The sequence below is a fragment of the Aulonocara stuartgranti genome (genome assembly GCF_965226115.1).
Source record: "Aulonocara stuartgranti genome assembly, chromosome: 19".
Taxonomy (NCBI): domain Eukaryota; kingdom Metazoa; phylum Chordata; class Actinopteri; order Cichliformes; family Cichlidae; genus Aulonocara; species Aulonocara stuartgranti.
The window spans coordinates 15,145,632-15,163,233 of record NC_138955.1 but is presented as its reverse complement, the minus strand read 5'-3'; the positions used below and the strand labels follow the sequence as shown (position 1 = coordinate 15,163,233).

General features: G+C 43.1%; 2 protein-coding genes across 2 annotated transcripts in view; both read right to left on the bottom strand.

Annotated features, from left to right (window-relative positions):
• The window catches only part of LOC309696053 (leucine-rich repeat and fibronectin type-III domain-containing protein 2), a 255,686-nt gene that overhangs the window by 237,511 nt on the left and 573 nt on the right, over positions 1-17,602 (bottom strand). The gene's annotated exons all lie outside the window — the stretch shown is intronic.
• Positions 9,728-16,181, bottom strand: LOC309695350 (uncharacterized protein). The gene is made up of 2 exons (XM_082515932.1): positions 16,011-16,181; positions 9,728-15,707 (listed from the first exon to the last, which is right to left on the bottom strand). Exon 2 carries the CDS (start codon positions 15,529-15,531, stop codon positions 9,739-9,741), a length of 5,793 nt encoding a protein of 1,930 aa, XP_082372058.1. The 5' UTR covers positions 15,532-15,707; positions 16,011-16,181; the 3' UTR covers positions 9,728-9,738.

The window sequence follows — 17,602 nt, the reverse complement described above, 5'->3', positions numbered from 1 at the left end:
GGTATTCATGTGCACGTGGTATAAATCTTTAATGTGTGCAGCAAAGCTCTAAGCAGAAACATATGTTTGAATTTATATAAAATCTGACATCACTCTCCAGTTAGATAACCCAGTGATAACACCTATATAACAATATGTTAGCCTGATTAAAAAAATAAAAAAATAAAAATCCAACTTCTCTACCAGCTCAGCCCAAAACCCATTTGACTCAAATGGAAATATTAATAGTTAAAGCCTCTTCTAAATTTTACAAATTAGATTATATTATATATATATTCACTTTGAGAAATGTGAATACTGTATCTAAGAATCACAATGTTAGCCCCAGGGGTGATTAAAGCAAAATTATTTGAGTTTTAACCACTTGGGGGCAGCAAATATCTCAATTATATCCACAGAATCTGTGTTTGTGCGTGAATTCTTACAACACAATCAGCAGTTTAGCAAGCATGTTAGGCCATTGAATGTTTTTCTCTGTGTCAAATACACTAGTATGAGGTCATCATGTTGTGTAGAAATCAGCTGCCAATAAGCTCAAATGAATCGTTTGTAGTATTTATATGTAGTAGTTATACTGTCCACTGCTGGGTGGTCCGGAAATTACAAACTTAAACAGGAACCAAAATAATAAGTTGAAAAATAGTAAAACACTTTAGAGAGCTAATACGTACTCTGTTCAGTGATGTCAATAGTCTTACAGCTATTTGTTCTGCGGCTAAAAGAACAGTGGAATAGGGCTACTAGAGGTTTAAAATAAAATTATAATAGCAATTTATGAAGTCAGAGAAGGTTACAATAATAAGAGAAAAAAAATCCCAAATTTCTCACAGTTTAAGTTCTCATTTTTTTAAGTTCAATACTAAGGAATAGTCTAAAATTCTAAGGTTTTATAAGGTAAGTGTTCTTATTTACCTACAATGTAAAAAGCATAATGCTGTTATCCATGGTACCCAGGGGCATAAAAGGCTCATTAAGTTCCAAAAACATCAGGCCATTTATAATTTTTACTAAACATTTCCAAATGGAAATAAATTATTTCTTGGAGATTATTTTCCATGGGGGATTCGGTGTTATTCACTTCATAAGAGGTACTTCAAAGTTAATTTCACACAGAAATGGTTGACATTGTTTGTTCACATGCTACAGTACTGGATTTGCCTGGGAGTTGTTATGTATTTACAAGTGGAAGCACAGAAGCAATTAAAGTAAACAGTTGAAACCTAAGTCCCATAAGTCCCAGTGTTGTCCCATGTGCATGGTTATGTACATCAGTGTGCTCAATACTCACAAATTTAAATATTCATAAAGGTCCAAAAATAGGTGATATTCCTATTTTTGGACCTTTACTCTGTCTCATCAATGTTCATGTTAGCTACAGACAATGAAGATAAACACATTTGATGACCCAGTCAGAAGTTTAGTCACTGACTATTTTGATTTTATTCATTTGAATATATATTAGAAATGCAAGACAAAAATTTAGCATCCAGCGAGGAAACAAATGTGTCAGATTAATTGGCAATATTAAGTGTAAACTGCAGATTTTTTCTTCTTTTTTGGATTGTGCTCAACTCATGAACAATATAAATGATGCTTCACAGTATTTATTTGTTGTGCTGTCTTAACATTATTGATCATAGCAGCAAAGACTTGACAGTTGGCCAATATGAGAACACCATACTTATTCATACAGCAAATGTTTTCAGTTAAGTGTGATTTTCATCATAATCATGAAAAAGTAGACATATTCTAATGATGATGGCATATCACACAGGACTGGTGTGAATTACCTTACAGTTTCTGGCAGCTGCACTATATAAGATGTCGTCATTTAAATATCCTTTCTGACAAGTGTGTGGAAACCTGCAGCAATTTGAGCTATAAGACTTGACAGTATAGCATCAGCTCTGACAGCTGTCCAATCAAGGTTCAAGGTTCAAGGCTCTTTATTTGTCACATGCATAGTTATACAAGTATAACACACAGTGAAATGTAGCCTGACACGCTCCTCGACATGTGCAAAAATTGGGGGGGGGGGTGTAGAGGAAGAACATTATATATATATATATATATATACAGACATATAGTATATACACTGGGTGAATGTGCAGTAGTAGCAGCAAGCAGGTGAATTCTGTACATTAATATGAATAGACATCTGACTATTTTACAGGATAGACAATATAAACATATTTAAAATTAAAGGAATTGAAATGTACATTGTGCCTTGGCTTAGTGTCTGGAAGAGTCCTGACTCAGTCAATTATAGATGATGTGAGAGGGCGGGTGTGTGTGTTTAGGGCACGGATGGCTTGGGGATAGAAGCTCCTCTTGAGTCTCTCTGTCCTTGCCCGGAAGATGCGGAACCTTCTACCAGATTGCAGAAGTTGGAACTGTTTGTTGCCAGGATGGAACGGGTCCTTCAGTATCTGCGCTGCTCTAGTCCGGCATCTCCTGGTGTAGGTGTCCTGAAGCGGGGGGAGAGCAATCCTGCAGCAGCGTTCTGCTGTACGGATCACTCTCTGGAGAGCTTTTTGGTCCTTCACACAGCTGTTCCCAAACCACGATGTCATGTTCTGTGTGAGGATGCTCTCCACAGCGCCTGTATAGAAAATCCTGAGGATCTTTGGAGAGACCCTGAACTTCCTCAGTTGTCGTAGGTGATACAGGCGCTGCCTAGCCTTTTTGGTCTGGACCTGAATGTGGGCAGCCCATGTCAGGTCTGAGGAGATGTGGACACCAAGATACTTGAAGGACTGCACCCTCTCCACTGGAGCTCCATTGATGATGATGGGCTTGTAGTCTCTGTGCTGACCCCTTCTGAAGTCCACCACCAGCTCCTTGGTCTTGCTGACGTTCAGCTGGAGGTGGTTGTCCTGGCACCACGATGCCAGATTCTTCACTTCATCCATGTAGGCCGCCTCATCGTTGTTGGAGATGGCACCCAACACCACTGTGTCGTCAGCAAACTTCACAATGGTGTTGGAGCCATGGGTGGCCACACAGTCTGAAGTGTAGAGGGAGTAGAGCAGTGGCGAGAGGACACATCCCTGAGGTGCTCCTGTGTTGATGGTGATGCTGTTGGAGAAGCACCTGCCCACCCTCACCACCTGAGTTCTGCCAGTGAGGAAGTCCAACACCCATGCACACAGACGGCTGTTAAGTCCCAGATCCCTCAGCTTTGTGAACAGTCTGCAGGGCACTATTGTGTTAAACGCTGAACTGTAATCAACAAACAGCATTCTCACATAGTTACCCTGTTTCTTGTCCACGTGGCTGAGAGTGGTGTGTAGGACGTGGGCGATGGCATCCTCTGTGGATCTGTTGGATCTGTAGGCGAACTGCAGCGGATCTGTGGTGTCTGGGATGGAGGAGGAGATGATGTTCTTCAGCAGCCTCTCAAACACCTTCATTACTACCGAGGTCAGTGCAACTGGCCGGTAATCGTTCAGGGATGAGGGTTTGCTGTTCTTGGGCACAGGGATGATGGTGGATCTTTTGAAGCATGTGGGGACCACAGACTTCGCCAGGGACTCGTTGAAGATGTAAGTGAACACACCTGCTAGCTGGTCAGCACAGCAGCGCAGCAGACGGCCGGTGATGCCGTCTGGCCCCGCCGCTTTCCTTGTGTTCACTCTCCTCAGTGCCACTCGGACGTCATGCTCCGCGATGCTGGTCACCGGTCTCTCGCTGATGACGTCACTGTCCTCGGTAGTCAGGCGGTAGATAGCATTAGCCGCCTGGCTAACCTCGAAACGGGCGTAGAACCGATTCAGCTCGTTGGTGAATGCAGAGTCGGCGTTGATCGGCGCAGTGTCCCTGGCTTTGTAGTCCGTAATGGTGCGTAGTCCGTGCCACATACTCCGTGTGTCGCCCTGGTGGAAGCGGGACTCCACACGTTCCCGGTACCTGCGTTTGGCATCTCTCACCGCGCGCCGCATGCCGTATGAGGCCCCTTTGTAGGCGCTCATATCGCCAGTGGCGAGACCCGCGTTGTAGGAGGCGGTCCTGGCGTTTACTGCAGTGCGGATCGATCTGTCCATCCACGGTTTCTGGTTTGGGAATGTGGTGACTCTCGCAGTGGGGATAATCTCCTCCGCTAGCATATTGACGAAGCATACTGCTACTTCCGTAAACTCGTTGATGTCGACTGCGCATGCTCTGAACATGTCCCAGTCTACGTCGTTGAGTGCGTCCTGTAGCGTAGCAAGTGCGTCCTGTAGCGTAGCACTATGGAGAAAGTCCTCTGTATAGCTTTAATTTGACAAAGTGAAAAATAACACTGCATGTGCCTGCTGTGTGAAAAAATATATTTTAAAAAAGCGCTCACATTACGATCAATTCTAAATATTTTCAGGTACTCCGTTTGGAAGGGGTTAAAAAAAAAGTACATGCTTGAAAAAAATAATGGCTCATGATCATCACAGTATGACACAGTCAGTTAAACTGCAGGCCTCGGATATGCCTCCCCAGACCATCACTGACCCACTGCCAAACCAGTCATGCTGGATGACGTTACAAGCAGCATAACATTCGCCACAGTGTCTCCACACTCTTTCACATCTGTCACATATGCTCAGTGTTAACCTGCTCTCATGTGAGAAGGAAATAGTGTGCTTATGGCAGACCTGCCAGTTCTGGTGTTCTCGGGCAAATGACAGTCGAGTTGCACGGTCCTGCGCACAGGTCCCACTAAAGTATGTCAGGAGCTTACTCCATGCTCACGAGTCTTTTCTAACAATTTGATCACAAACATTCACAAGAGTACAATGCTGGAGGTCATCTTGTAAGTCTCTTGCACTGCAGCCTCTGTTCTTTCTTCCACACAGCAGCAGATACCAATCCTGCTGCTGGGTTGATTCCTATCTATGACCCTTTCTAGTTTGCATCATGTAACAGCCAGTCTCCTGGTGTCTCCTCCACACTCTTGAGGCCTTGCTGGGAGACACAGCAAACTGTTACGTTCTGGTCCCGGCAAGTAAATAAACGTAACAAATAGTTGCCCCACTCACTTCCCACCCACGCACAAACCCCAACAACGACACCTTTTTAAAGTATTTAAGCAGCCATTTATTTTCATCAGCAGTGAGCAATGCCAAAACAATAAACAAAACTCCCTATAAAACAATCCCTAGTCTTCCCTACACCAAAATAAAAAGAAGCCAAAACAAAAGACAAGTCACTTACCTAACTATCTAACGAAAAACAGGAGAAAACTTGTTCAACAAAAGAAAACGGCTTCTCACGCCTACTAGGCTGCGACAGTGAAAGTTATACAGCAAAGGCACAAAAAAAGTGACCGCCACTGGTTAACTTATTTACAATTATTTACATGGCAAGGCTAGAGGTACACGTGAATACTCCAGCCTGCACTACAATGACACAACACACAACTCTGTGACCGAGTCAACGGAGTTCCAAACAGCACTCCCAGGTGACTGTCATCCGGACGTTAAGTACTGGAGGTGGTCCATCAATTATCCAGTCGGAAGGTGTGTAGAGACTCCACCCAGATACCTAGCAGCCACGCCCAGGTGTCCACCTCCTAGGAGAGAAAAAAGGGAAAATACCGCCACCATCCTCCGGTGGGAGGCACAACACCAACAAGCACATCACTGGGTCATAACAAAACCTAAAGAAAAAATATATGTTCTCACTAAGTTTGCTATTGACATAAATCCACCCTTACAGTATATGTTGTCACTTTGTCAGCATATATGGAAGTTCCATCCTGGTAGAGCTAGATTATCTGTACAAACTAAATGGGGTGGGTTACCATCTCATGCTACCAGTAGTTATAAAGACACAAAAACCAAAACTAGAGGAAAAAAAAAAAAACACAATCCGAGGTAATAAGAAGAGAGAGAGCAATGGTCTATGGGCACCACATGCTCAATGTGGGTTTTTTTTCTCTTTTCATTTAAACTCAAATGAAAAGTCCATGTCGAGGCATTCTTAATTTCATTTATCACCAGAATAAAAGGCACTGATTATTAAAACAGTGTCGTAAAATCGAGCACAGAATTTACATTTCCGCTGCAGTCACATAATCTTAGCCAGATAATTTCAAAATGTATATTTCCAGTTGTCTGCTTTACACTCCTCTGCAGCTGCTGTCTCATCTACATGTGTAAACACTAAGTACATGATGTACCTGTAGCGATGCACAAAATCAGATCTAGTGTGTGAGAATGTTAGTGTGAGAAACTATAATTAAACAGAGGAACATGACAGGTGACGTCAAGTTTGAAGGCATGCATTTAACTGCAAACCAGGTAATGACAAAGAAGGTGATATAGATTACATTTTGTAGTAAAAATTAACAAAATAAAAAAAAAAACCATCAGACAATGAACAGGAAACAAAGAGAATGTAAGTTGGTAGCCTAAGGCATTTTGGTATCTGTTTCATCACAACAAAAACCATCAACAACAACATTATTTATTCCGACAGATGGAAGTTGGAAGATTTTTCCAGAGGTTGGATGCAGCAGTAGCAACAGCACGGTCACCTCTGGTCTTCAGCCACGACCTAGGTTGCACCAAGAGCAGTTGACCCGATGATCTTAGGGTTCTCCTAGGGTTATTAAGGGCTAAGGAGTTCAGCTAGGCGCAGTATTTTTTATGATTTTAAAAGTAAGCAATTGTCAGCAATCAAGCAATTAAGCAGTTGTCAAATTCTTTAGAATTTGGGCTAATATGTGATGGTATATGTGATATCTGCAGCAGCAGAACCATCACATATTCTGCCTCAGAGGACCGTTAATTCCATTCATATTATCACAGTTGTCCTTTACCTATAGGAAAACTAACTTCTGACAACTGTGAGCAAATGCCCAGTTACACTGTTCACAGCTAGCATCACATGTGGCATGTGTTGGAGTTTCCAAAGGTTTAGGTGAACCCAGCAAGCAGTTGTAGGTATTCTGTTCAGGTACTAATGTTACATTGTTGAACACCAGCAACTAACACAGATATACATCTGTGTGAAATGCATGTGTTGCAAAGGGTTTCTATCCTGAGGGATACGTAATCCAGCATTAGGTTTGTCAGGTGTCCTCTGGGATTCCTCTTTTAAACTTTTTAGATTGTTCTCCAAAGGTTATGTAATCTTTTCTGGCCTTTGAAAGGGACTCCAAACCTTAATATCGAACTAAAGAAAGAAGCTTTGTCATAACTCATGAGACTCATTGCTGTTGTTCTATCTCTACTGAGCTTCACATGCTCATTATTTCAGTCACACTCGTGTTTTCACATGCTTGAGAAGCATCATTTTTAAAGCCTTTTTCACGCCTGTGTGGTTTGCCTTCAGGTCATCAACAGTCAGGTAATATTGCATCAGTTTAGAAGAACAACATAATCATATATGGATAAAGATATAATTCCATTCTGACTTTTGTTCATTTTAAAGACCTTCCTGGGCTAATTCCCACACAGGGAGCTTCTTATCTTCAATCAGCAGCAGTGGCACCATTAGTAACTGTCAGACTAATCAAAATGTGTTGTACAGGTATAGCAGAAAATAAAAGCCATGTGACCACTGACATTTAACTGCTGCTCCTGTGCATGTGCATGTACATGTGTGTGCGTGCATGCGTGTCTGTCTGCGTGTGGGGGGTGGAGGGACCGAAAGCATTCCAGACAAAAGGAAAGTTCAATACGCTTGACAAGGGTCTCTCAAATTTTTAAAAGCTCCGTTCTTGAGATCGATTGGGGTCCTCAAAGCTCCTCTGATTCTCAGCGTGAGTTGAAAATAACAAGCTTTATCTTTCTCGCAGGCTCTTTTTCTGTATTATGAGGTCTATAGGGGACTAATCACATGGAAACATTTGAAACAAGGTAATCTCAGGGTCAGGCTGCCTTAGGTCACTGTCTCACAGGGGTGCGAGAAAATAAAGTACTCACAATTTACTGTGAATTCAGTTTTACACCAAGAGGTAAAATTCATTTTTATAAAGCTGGAATTCGCTCACAAATGCATTTTCATAGTCTAATTCATTTAATCTCTAGATTACATAAATATCTGTAGCACAACTGGATAATTATACATTTCAAATACAACGCAGGTAGCTATCTAATCAGGGAATCAACTCACAGTCTAAATCAATTAATAAAAAATATGTGACTGATAAATGTTTGCCTTTTAAATTGCGGGACAAAATGTTGTATCATCCAGCTCTTGCAATTAATGCTCACTTGGGAGATAATGAGTGGTTATGCAATACACAGCAAATCTAAAATTAACAATTTAAATAACATTTGAAGAGTAGACACTGATGTTCATATGTCTGTCACGGGCCCACAGTTTATACTGATGGTCTTTTCCAGTCTATGGAACATGCATTTTATTTCATTAAGGCCTGATGGAAGATTGCTCAGTTTTCCAGACTTCATTAAATCTCGCCTTCAGAAGTTTATAAATGGGCGAATTAAAAGTCATGGCAACATGCTGAACCTGAACCTCCCATTTGCTGTGGAAAATGTATAGACTGTATATAAAAGATGGACATTTCACTGCGATGTCACATAATTAAGTGAAATTCTAATGTGAGAAAGTGAAGCTGAGGGTTTTTGCTGTAACCAGCTCACAGTTTAGATGATGAATGTGAGAAACTAGAAACCAGAAACTAAGGGCTATTGCATGAGGCAAGGGAGAGTTACAGAAACGTACTCCCTGTTTTACTGTCGTTTTTGATTCGAACATCATGTTGTACTCACCCAGGCTTAAAAGTAGTGAGAAACCCAGAAGTAAAGAGTTCACTGAATCATACATAGAGCAAGACTGTGCTGCCACTGCTGGGTGCAGTAGCTCCACCACCCCACTAGGGGGAGGAAGCGGGTTTGTGTACTCAAGTTTCTCTAGTAAATATAGGAAAAGTTCATGGAGTCTGGCCAAGTTGATACCAGCACACAAAATATTAGCTCTGAAGTTGGCTGTACTGGAGCATGAGAAATATATGCTTGTAAGTACGATTATATTCTGTGTTCATGTTAAGCATGTGATGTAAAATGGGTTGTTGACTCTCATATTTGAAGCCGGCATGTTAGCTGCATTGCCGATGCTAATTGTGTTAGCATGTCAATAGGAAATTCCATTGTGTGTTAGCATCAAGCTAGCGGGATTTGGAGTTAACATGTTTTCATTTATTTTTCTTGGTTATACCAGCTATAGTTCAAGTTGCTAAGTCTTCAGTCTGTACTTTGTAATGTGAGAAATATATTATGTTCCAGATGTATGTTTTAATATGCTTTTCTTATGTTTGTAGTTTTACAGTGCCTTCATTAGGGAGACAAATAAACCCTGCAATGAGAACTGGAAGCCTTTGCCTCTCCTTTTGAAGAACTGTTTATCTATCTGCCAAACTGGGCATCAACGTACAGGGAGGGCAGAACACACATGGAGTTTCCTATTGACATGCTAACACAATTAGCATCGGCAATGCAGCTAACATGCCGGCTTCAAATATGAGAGTCAACAACCCATTTTACATCACATGCTTAACATGAACACAGAATATAATCGTACTTACAAGCATATATTTCTCATGCTCCAGTACAGCCAACTTCAGAGCTAATATTTTGTGTGCTGGTATCAACTTGGCCAGACTCCATGAACTTTTCCTATATTTACTAGAGAAACTTGAGTACACAAACCCGCTTCCTCCCCCTAGTGGGGTGGTGGAGCTACTGCACCCAGCAGTGGCAGCACACTCCCTGCCTGGTATAATGAATTATACCACTACCCATTCCCTGGATGTAGTAGTAAAACAACCTCCGACACTGGCCGCAAATACACTTTAGGAGTGCCATTCTTGACTACCTTCACTTCCACCTTACGTACTCTATGATCTTGGCTAGGAAAGGCTTTAATCACAAGTCCAACAGGCCACTCAGTCCTTTTTACTTGCGAATCCTTCATCAGTACAACATCTCCCACTTGAAGGTTTGGCTTCTCTGTTGTCCACTTTCTCTGTGTTTGAAGCGTGGTCAGATACTCAGTTTTCCACCTCTTCCAAAATGCATCAGCAAGTGCTTGGACCCTTTTCCGGTGTTTGTTGGACAGATCATTAACATCAAAATCCCCAGAGGGAGCAGTCAACGTATCTCGTTTCTGTGTCAACAACATTGATGGGGTGAGAACTGCCGGTGCTTCTGGGTCAGAAGACACTGAGACCAATGGTCTTGAATTTATAATGGCGGTAACCTCTGCCATCAGGGTGACAAGTGTCTCATGTGTGAGGTACGATGGATTCAGCCTCAGAAGAAGAGCATCTAAGATTCGCCGAGCGATACCAATCATCCTCTCCCACACCCCACCCATGTGGGAAGAGTGGGGAGGATTGAATATCCAAGTACACTTGTTGCTTTTAAGGTAATTCCTCACCTCAGAATCTGATGTGTCAAGTCTGAGTTCTTTACAGGCTCCAGTGAAATTTGTTCCCCGGTCTGATCTGATTGTTTTGATCGGCCCTCTTATGGCAATGAAACGTCTGAGCCCATTGATGAAGCTTGTAGTGGTCATAGTCTCTATAACCTCAATGTGCACAGCTCTGGTAGTCAAACAAGTGAACATTACTGCCCATCGTTTACTTTCCGCATGCCCTCCTCTTGTTCTTCGGGCAGTCACCATCCAAGGTCCAAAAACATCCAACCCTACATGAGTAAATGGTGGATCTGGTGAAAGTCTTTCAGATGGTAAGTCTGACATCTTCTGGTCCTCCATTTTACCTTTCAGCCTTTTGCAAGTTACACATTTGTGTATCACACTAGATACAAGCCTTTTCCCCCCAATCAGCCAAAGTCCTGCCAACCTAATAGCTCCCTCCGTGAAATGGCGTCCTTGGTGCGCAGCCTGTTCGTGATATCTTCTGACCAATAATGTAGCAATGTGCGTCTTGGGAATGACCAGAGGATGTTCATCATCAAAAGACATATCAGCTGAGGACATACGGCCGCCAACTCTTAATAGCCCATCTTTGTCCAGAAATGGTGTCAGCTTTCGCAGTGGACTTTGTTTTGGGATTCGGTCCCCTTTGGCTAGACACTGCAACACCCTTGCAAAGGCATCTTGTTGTGCAGTTTTAATGATCACTTTTACTGCTTGTTCTTCTTCATCCCCAGTGTTGCCACCATGTGTATCTGCAACACTCCTTGCCTTTTTGATTAGTGTGGAGACTGCACGAGTCAAAGCTCTCCAAGTGGAAAATGTAAGAAACCTTTGAGCTCCAAGCGAGCTTTCTTTAACCATTGAGCTGAAGGTCGTTACTTCAGAGCGAACTTCTGGATCCACCTCCGGATGTATCAGCTCAAAGTCATCACTCTGGGGAAGGAGTCGTTTTGAAGGGCCCAATAGAAATGATGGTCCAGTGAACCAATTGGTGCCTTTGAGAGCTGCAGCAGTTGTTGGCCGAGTTCCATGGTCTGCTGGGTTTTCTTCAGTGGTGATGTAATGCCACTGATCTGGACGAGACGACTTTCTGATCTGTGCTATCCTGTTTGACACATAGACATAAAACCTGCGTGAGGTGTTATATATGTAGCCCAGTACTATCTTGCTGTCAGTATAGTACTTCACAGAATGAATGTCAATATCCATTTCATCTTGGATGAAGACTGCCATTTCAGTTGCCAAAACCGCAGCACAAAGCTCAAGACGGGGCACGGTGTGCGCTGGGTGTGGGGCCAGCTTTGCCTTTGCCATAACAAATCCCACGTGGATATCTCCTGTTGCAGAAATTGTTTTCAAGTAAGCCACAGCAGCTATAGCCATGACTGATGCATCTGAAAACACGCACAACTCTCTGTGCTGAGTCTGTGTAGACAAAGACACTGGAACATATAGTCTTGGGATCTGGAGCTGATCTAAGTCTTTCATAGAGTCTTTCCAGAGTTTCCAGTGTTCTTGTTTTGAAGCTGGCAATGGTGTGTCCCAGTCATACTGTTCAATGGAGAGGTTTCTCACTAAATGTCTTCCTCCCACTGTGACTGGCACTACAAATCCCAAAGGGTCAAATAAACTGTTCACTGCAGACAAAATCCCTCTTTTTGTCAAGGGTTTCTCCTCCTTCGACACACAGAAGGTGAAGTTGTCTGTTTCCAGATTCCAAATTAGACCTAGACTCCTCTGAAGAGGTAGTGACTCCACTCCTAAGTCTAGATCTTTCAAATCCTTGGCCAAGTCTTCTGGTGGGAATGCTTGCATAACACTGCTGCTGTTCGATGCAATCTTGTGTAGCTTAATGTTTGATTTAGCTAGCATCGCTTGGGCAGTGCGCAGGACACCAGTGGCTTCTGCTTCATTAGGAAAAGATGCAAGTCCATCATCCACATAAAAATTGCGTGTGATGAACTCCCTTGCACTGGTAGTGGAGTCATCTGCTTGCTTAGCAGCTCGTCTGAGGCAGTAAATGGCAACTGCTGGTGATGGACTGTTGCCAAATACATGTACTGTCATTCGAAACTCTTTCACTGCTTTCTGGAGATCATTGTTTTCATACCATAAGAACCTCAGAAAGTTGCGATGTTCCTCGCACACCTTGAAGCAGTAGAACATCTGCTGCACATCCGCTGTAACTGCTATAGGTTCTCTGCGGAAGCGGATCAGAACCCCAAGGAGAGTGTTGTTCAAGTCGGGTCCACTCAGGAGCACATCATTGAGGGAAACCCCTTCATGTTTGGCACTTGAATCGAACACTACCCTTATCTGGTCAGGTTTTTGTGGGTGGTAAACCCCAAATATTGGTAGATACCACCTTTCCTCACCTTCTTTTAATGGAGGGGCCGGCTCTGCTTGCTTTTCAACAAACATTCTTTGCATGAAATCGATGAAGTGTTTCCTCATTTGTGGTTTTTTCTCCAGAGTTCTCCGAAGAGATGCAAGACGCTTTAAAGCTTGAGGTCTGTTATTGGGAAGGTGGTTTCGTGGTGACCGAAAGGGTAATGGGGAAACCCAAGTATTGTAACTGTCTTTATAGACTTGTTCATCTAATGTCTTCAAGAAACTCTCGTCATCGATTGACATTGCCGGGACGTCATCATGTTGTGTCCTTTGAAACACCTGACTGGCAAACTCACTTTCCTTACTTTTCAAGTGTTGTGCAGAGCTTTGAAGACTTAGGTTCGAGGTGTGACAACCAAGCTTTTCTTTGACTAGCATATTGTTTGGACATGCACTCAAGAGTGAAGCTCGTCCATTTGGTAGAATGTTGGTCTTGTATACACAGATGTTGGATGTCTTATGCACTTCTCCCAGACACACTTCCCCTACGATCACCCAACCAAGGTCGAGTCGTTGAGCATATGGTTCATTATGGAGACCATTATGTTGTTCTCTGACTTTGTGCACACGCAGAATGTCTCTGCCAAGGAGAAGGAGGATGTCAGCTTCTGGATCAATTTCTGGGATTTTTCCCTTGATTGCCTTCAGATGTGGGTAGAAATGAGTGACTTCTGGGGATGGGATTTCCGTCCTATCATCAGGTATCATATCACACTCAATAAGAGTAGGCAGGGGAAGCTGTGTGGTGCCATCAAGGGACTCCAAAATGAAGTCACGGGCTCGTCTCCCTGCTATCTCCACAACACCTGAGCATGTTTTCAGTGTATACGGCTCAAGCTGTCCTTCAATGTTGAAGATGTCAAAAAAGTATGTTTTAGCCAAGGAGCGATTGCTTTGTTCGTCTAGAACAGCATACATCTTGACAGCTTTCTCTGGTTGTCCAGCAGGATACACTCTGACCAAACATATCTTAGAGCATGACCTTGAACCAACTGAGTCTCCGCATACTTCTGTGCTTTTTGATGTCACGTCAGCCACACTTGCTTCTCCTTCTCTTTCTTCCCCGCCATACCCTTCACTAGCCACCAGGCTCTCTGCATTTTGAGGACGAGGATTGGGGTGTAGTGCGGTGATATGTCTTTCACTACCACAATCTGTGCACTGCACTGATTTAGGACAATCTTTGGCCATGTGCTGCACAGAAGAACAACACTTGAAACAAATGTTCTTGTCCTTTAAGTATGCCTTTCTTTCTTCCAGGGTCTTACTTTTGAAAAGACGGCATTTTCTGAGAGGGTGAGGCTTGCAGTGTAATGGACACTGTTTATCGGGGTCCAAGTTGTTCTTGCCTGTAGGAACGTTTGGGCTGGCTGCCAGATTACTTGCTATCTCCGTCCTCTTAGCAGAGACATGTGAACGATACTTCTGTTGTGTCATTGTCTCGATTCTAGGATTGTTGACGTTGGCACCGGTTACACACGAAAAACTCGGGTCATTACGAATTTTAGCTTCTTCGTTCACAAGTTTCACAAAAAAGGAAAATGGAGGATAAGACACTGCATTCTCTCTCTTGAACCTCGAGGCAGCTGCAACCCACTTCTCCTGAAGGTTGTATGGGAGTTTTTCCAGAATCGGATTCACCCCGTGGGCTGTATCGAGGTGTGAAAGGCCTGGGAGATGACCGCTTGTCTTTGCAGCATGAAGTTCTAGCAGAAGATCCCCCAACTCTCTCAAACGCTGGTTGTCTCTGTTCGTCAGCTTCGGTAAATCCTGGATTTTCTTTAAAAGTGCATATTCAATGACTTCTGGTGCGCCAAAACACTCTTCGAGTCTCTGCCACACCATCTGAAGACCTGCAGTGGGATTGTTTATGTACGCAGCCCTGACTCGCTTGGCTTGTGCTGCTGATTGTGGCCCGAGCCATTTGGATAGCAGGTCTAGCTCTTCTTGAGGTGTTACACCCAGATCTTGAATTGAACTTAGAAAGGAAGCCTTCCAAGCCCAGTAATTTTCTGGTCGATCATCAAACCTCAGCAGGCCTGAGCTGATCATCTCTTTCCGTATCAGGTATCTCGTTAGATCAGACGTGTCAGCATGACTACTCCTTACAGGTGTGGGTGTCCATACCTTAGACTGAGGATGGTGATATCGATCATAGTTTGCTGGCTCGCCTCCATAGCTCCAGTTGCAAGATTCTCTCTTTGGGCTCAAAGCACGGAAGACTGGCAAAGGTGTGAATTCTTGGTTGTTGCTCCTACTGGGCTGATGGATACTTGGTTCCTTGTGAGCTTTTGGTGTTGCATCGATGGCTGTGGCTGGTTGTGGCACCAGAGAAGATAGGAGTTCTGGATGATTAACTTGTGGAGTCTGCAGATCGTCGCCGAGTTCTGACTGTTGCTGCACATACTCTTGGACTCGTTCTAATGGGCTGATTTGCTGCATGCCGTCCAGCTGGGGCTGTTGTGGGTGCTCACTCTCTTGCGCAGATGCTTCCCAAGCTTGAGCCTCAGCTAGGGCTGCTGCAGCTGCCTTCTGCGATTTGAGTACGTGTAGCTCTGCATCCAGATCTACTTTCTTTTTAAGCTGCTCGGCCTGTTGTTTTAGGATGCTGGCTTCCTGCTTAGCAAAGGAGAGCTGAGCACGGGCAGCTTCTGCTTTTGCTCGTGCTCTGGCGGCAGCAGTAGATGATGATGTAAGCTGGCTGGAACGTAAAGAACTGGACACTTTTGACCTTGTTTCCAGCGTCTCATCCATCCTTTCTTTTAGAGAACTATCTGGCTGATGAGAATGATGCTTTTTTACTGTTCTGCCCTCCCTGTACGTTGATGCCCAGTTTGGCAGATAGATAAACAGTTCTTCAAAAGGAGAGGCAAAGGCTTCCAGTTCTCATTGCAGGGTTTATTTGTCTCCCTAATGAAGGCACTGTAAAACTACAAACATAAGAAAAGCATATTAAAACATACATCTGGAACATAATATATTTCTCACATTACAAAGTACAGACTGAAGACTTAGCAACTTGAACTATAGCTGGTATAACCAAGAAAAATAAATGAAAACATGTTAACTCCAAATCCCGCTAGCTTGATGCTAACACACAATGGAATTTCCTATTGACATGCTAACACAATTAGCATCGGCAATGCAGCTAACATGCCGGCTTCAAATATGAGAGTCAACAACCCATTTTACATCACATGCTTAACATGAACACAGAATATAATCGTACTTACAAGCATATATTTCTCATGCTCCAGTACAGCCAACTTCAGAGCTAATATTTTGTGTGCTGGTATCAACTTGGCCAGACTCCATGAACTTTTCCTATATTTACTAGAGAAACTTGAGTACACAAACCCGCTTCCTCCCCCTAGTGGGGTGGTGGAGCTACTGCACCCAGCAGTGGCAGCATAAAAACAGTAATTTTCCTGTAGATGTCTTTGCATTCAAACAAAAGGAGCTGCCCTGACCTGGCAGAACACAGGTAACTCTGCATTAGCTACATCCATGTTTTAAAATACTCCCTCTGGGAAAACTCACAAAAACGATGGACATCATGTCTAAAGATACAGGAGATAAATACATTCCACATAAAACAGGGAAATAGCTACAATGAAGGGCACAGAAGGACACGGTGACAAACACAGACCCAGATGAGGTGACACAGGAGACATGGACAACATGCAAATACAAAAGAAGAAAGAAAAGAGCAAAGAACAGAGGAAAACCAAAGGACACAGAAGAGACAATGACACATCAAATAAGATTATAACAAACCACCCACTATTACTGAGACTGTAGAACTTTCAGGAAATTATTTTTTACTAGTAAAAAAAATAATTAAAAATTAAAAATAAATAAAACAGCTATAATTCAGTGTACAAATGACAGAAAATAGTACTGACAAGCTGCACATTGTTAGGAAGTAGAAACAGAACAATAGTGCAGACGTTTCATTGAGTGTCATCAGAGCTCCAGTCAGTCATTGCAGGTGGGGGCGGGGGTATGAGATTGGTGGTTGTAGGGACTGCAAATCAAATACCCTTGAATGGTGCATTAGAGCAAGAAAAACCTACACTGGGTTCGTTTGAAGAAGTCTGGAAAAGGTTTCGCAGACATTGCATCACCGCTTCTGTCTGTCTGTCTGTGTCTGTGTGAGTGTGCATACCTGTGTGTGTGTGTGTGTGTGTGTGCGTGTGTGTGTGTGTGGGTGCGCGCGCACGTGCTCACTCACACACTGAGCCGTACTGTATGTGCGCAGTTCACATCACAAATGCACAAACCGTACTGTATGTGCGCAGTTCACATCACAAATGCACAAACGCAAATCCTCTCTCTGACTAACTCATGCTCACTCCCTCTCTGATCAGAGTTCAAACAGCGGTTTGCTGGGTATTTTCCCCAATGCACTTCATTACTGAGGTTGACAAGTTTTAGATCCATGTAATCCAGAACATTATTTAAAATAGGAATAATAAATATCTAAAACCAAACTAATGTAGAACTGAAATCATGGCTATGTTTAGACCCGGCATGATTTGCAGTACCTGGCATGATTTACGTACATGTACAACTATAACACATAATTACTTTAAGCCTGACTCAGACTAAAACATTTAGCCTTCTAAGGGCCCTGCACACCCACACTGAGGTGCCTCCACTTACCATCTTATTAACCCTCTGCTCAGGTTCAGGTTGAAGTTGTGTGGAGCTGTAGTGAGAATTACATGAGGTCAACACAGTTCATATAAAGATGATAAAGGTGTAAGTTGTCAAACCCTGCAGGTGTTACAAAACTAACAGCCAGAGAAAAAAGTAATCTGAT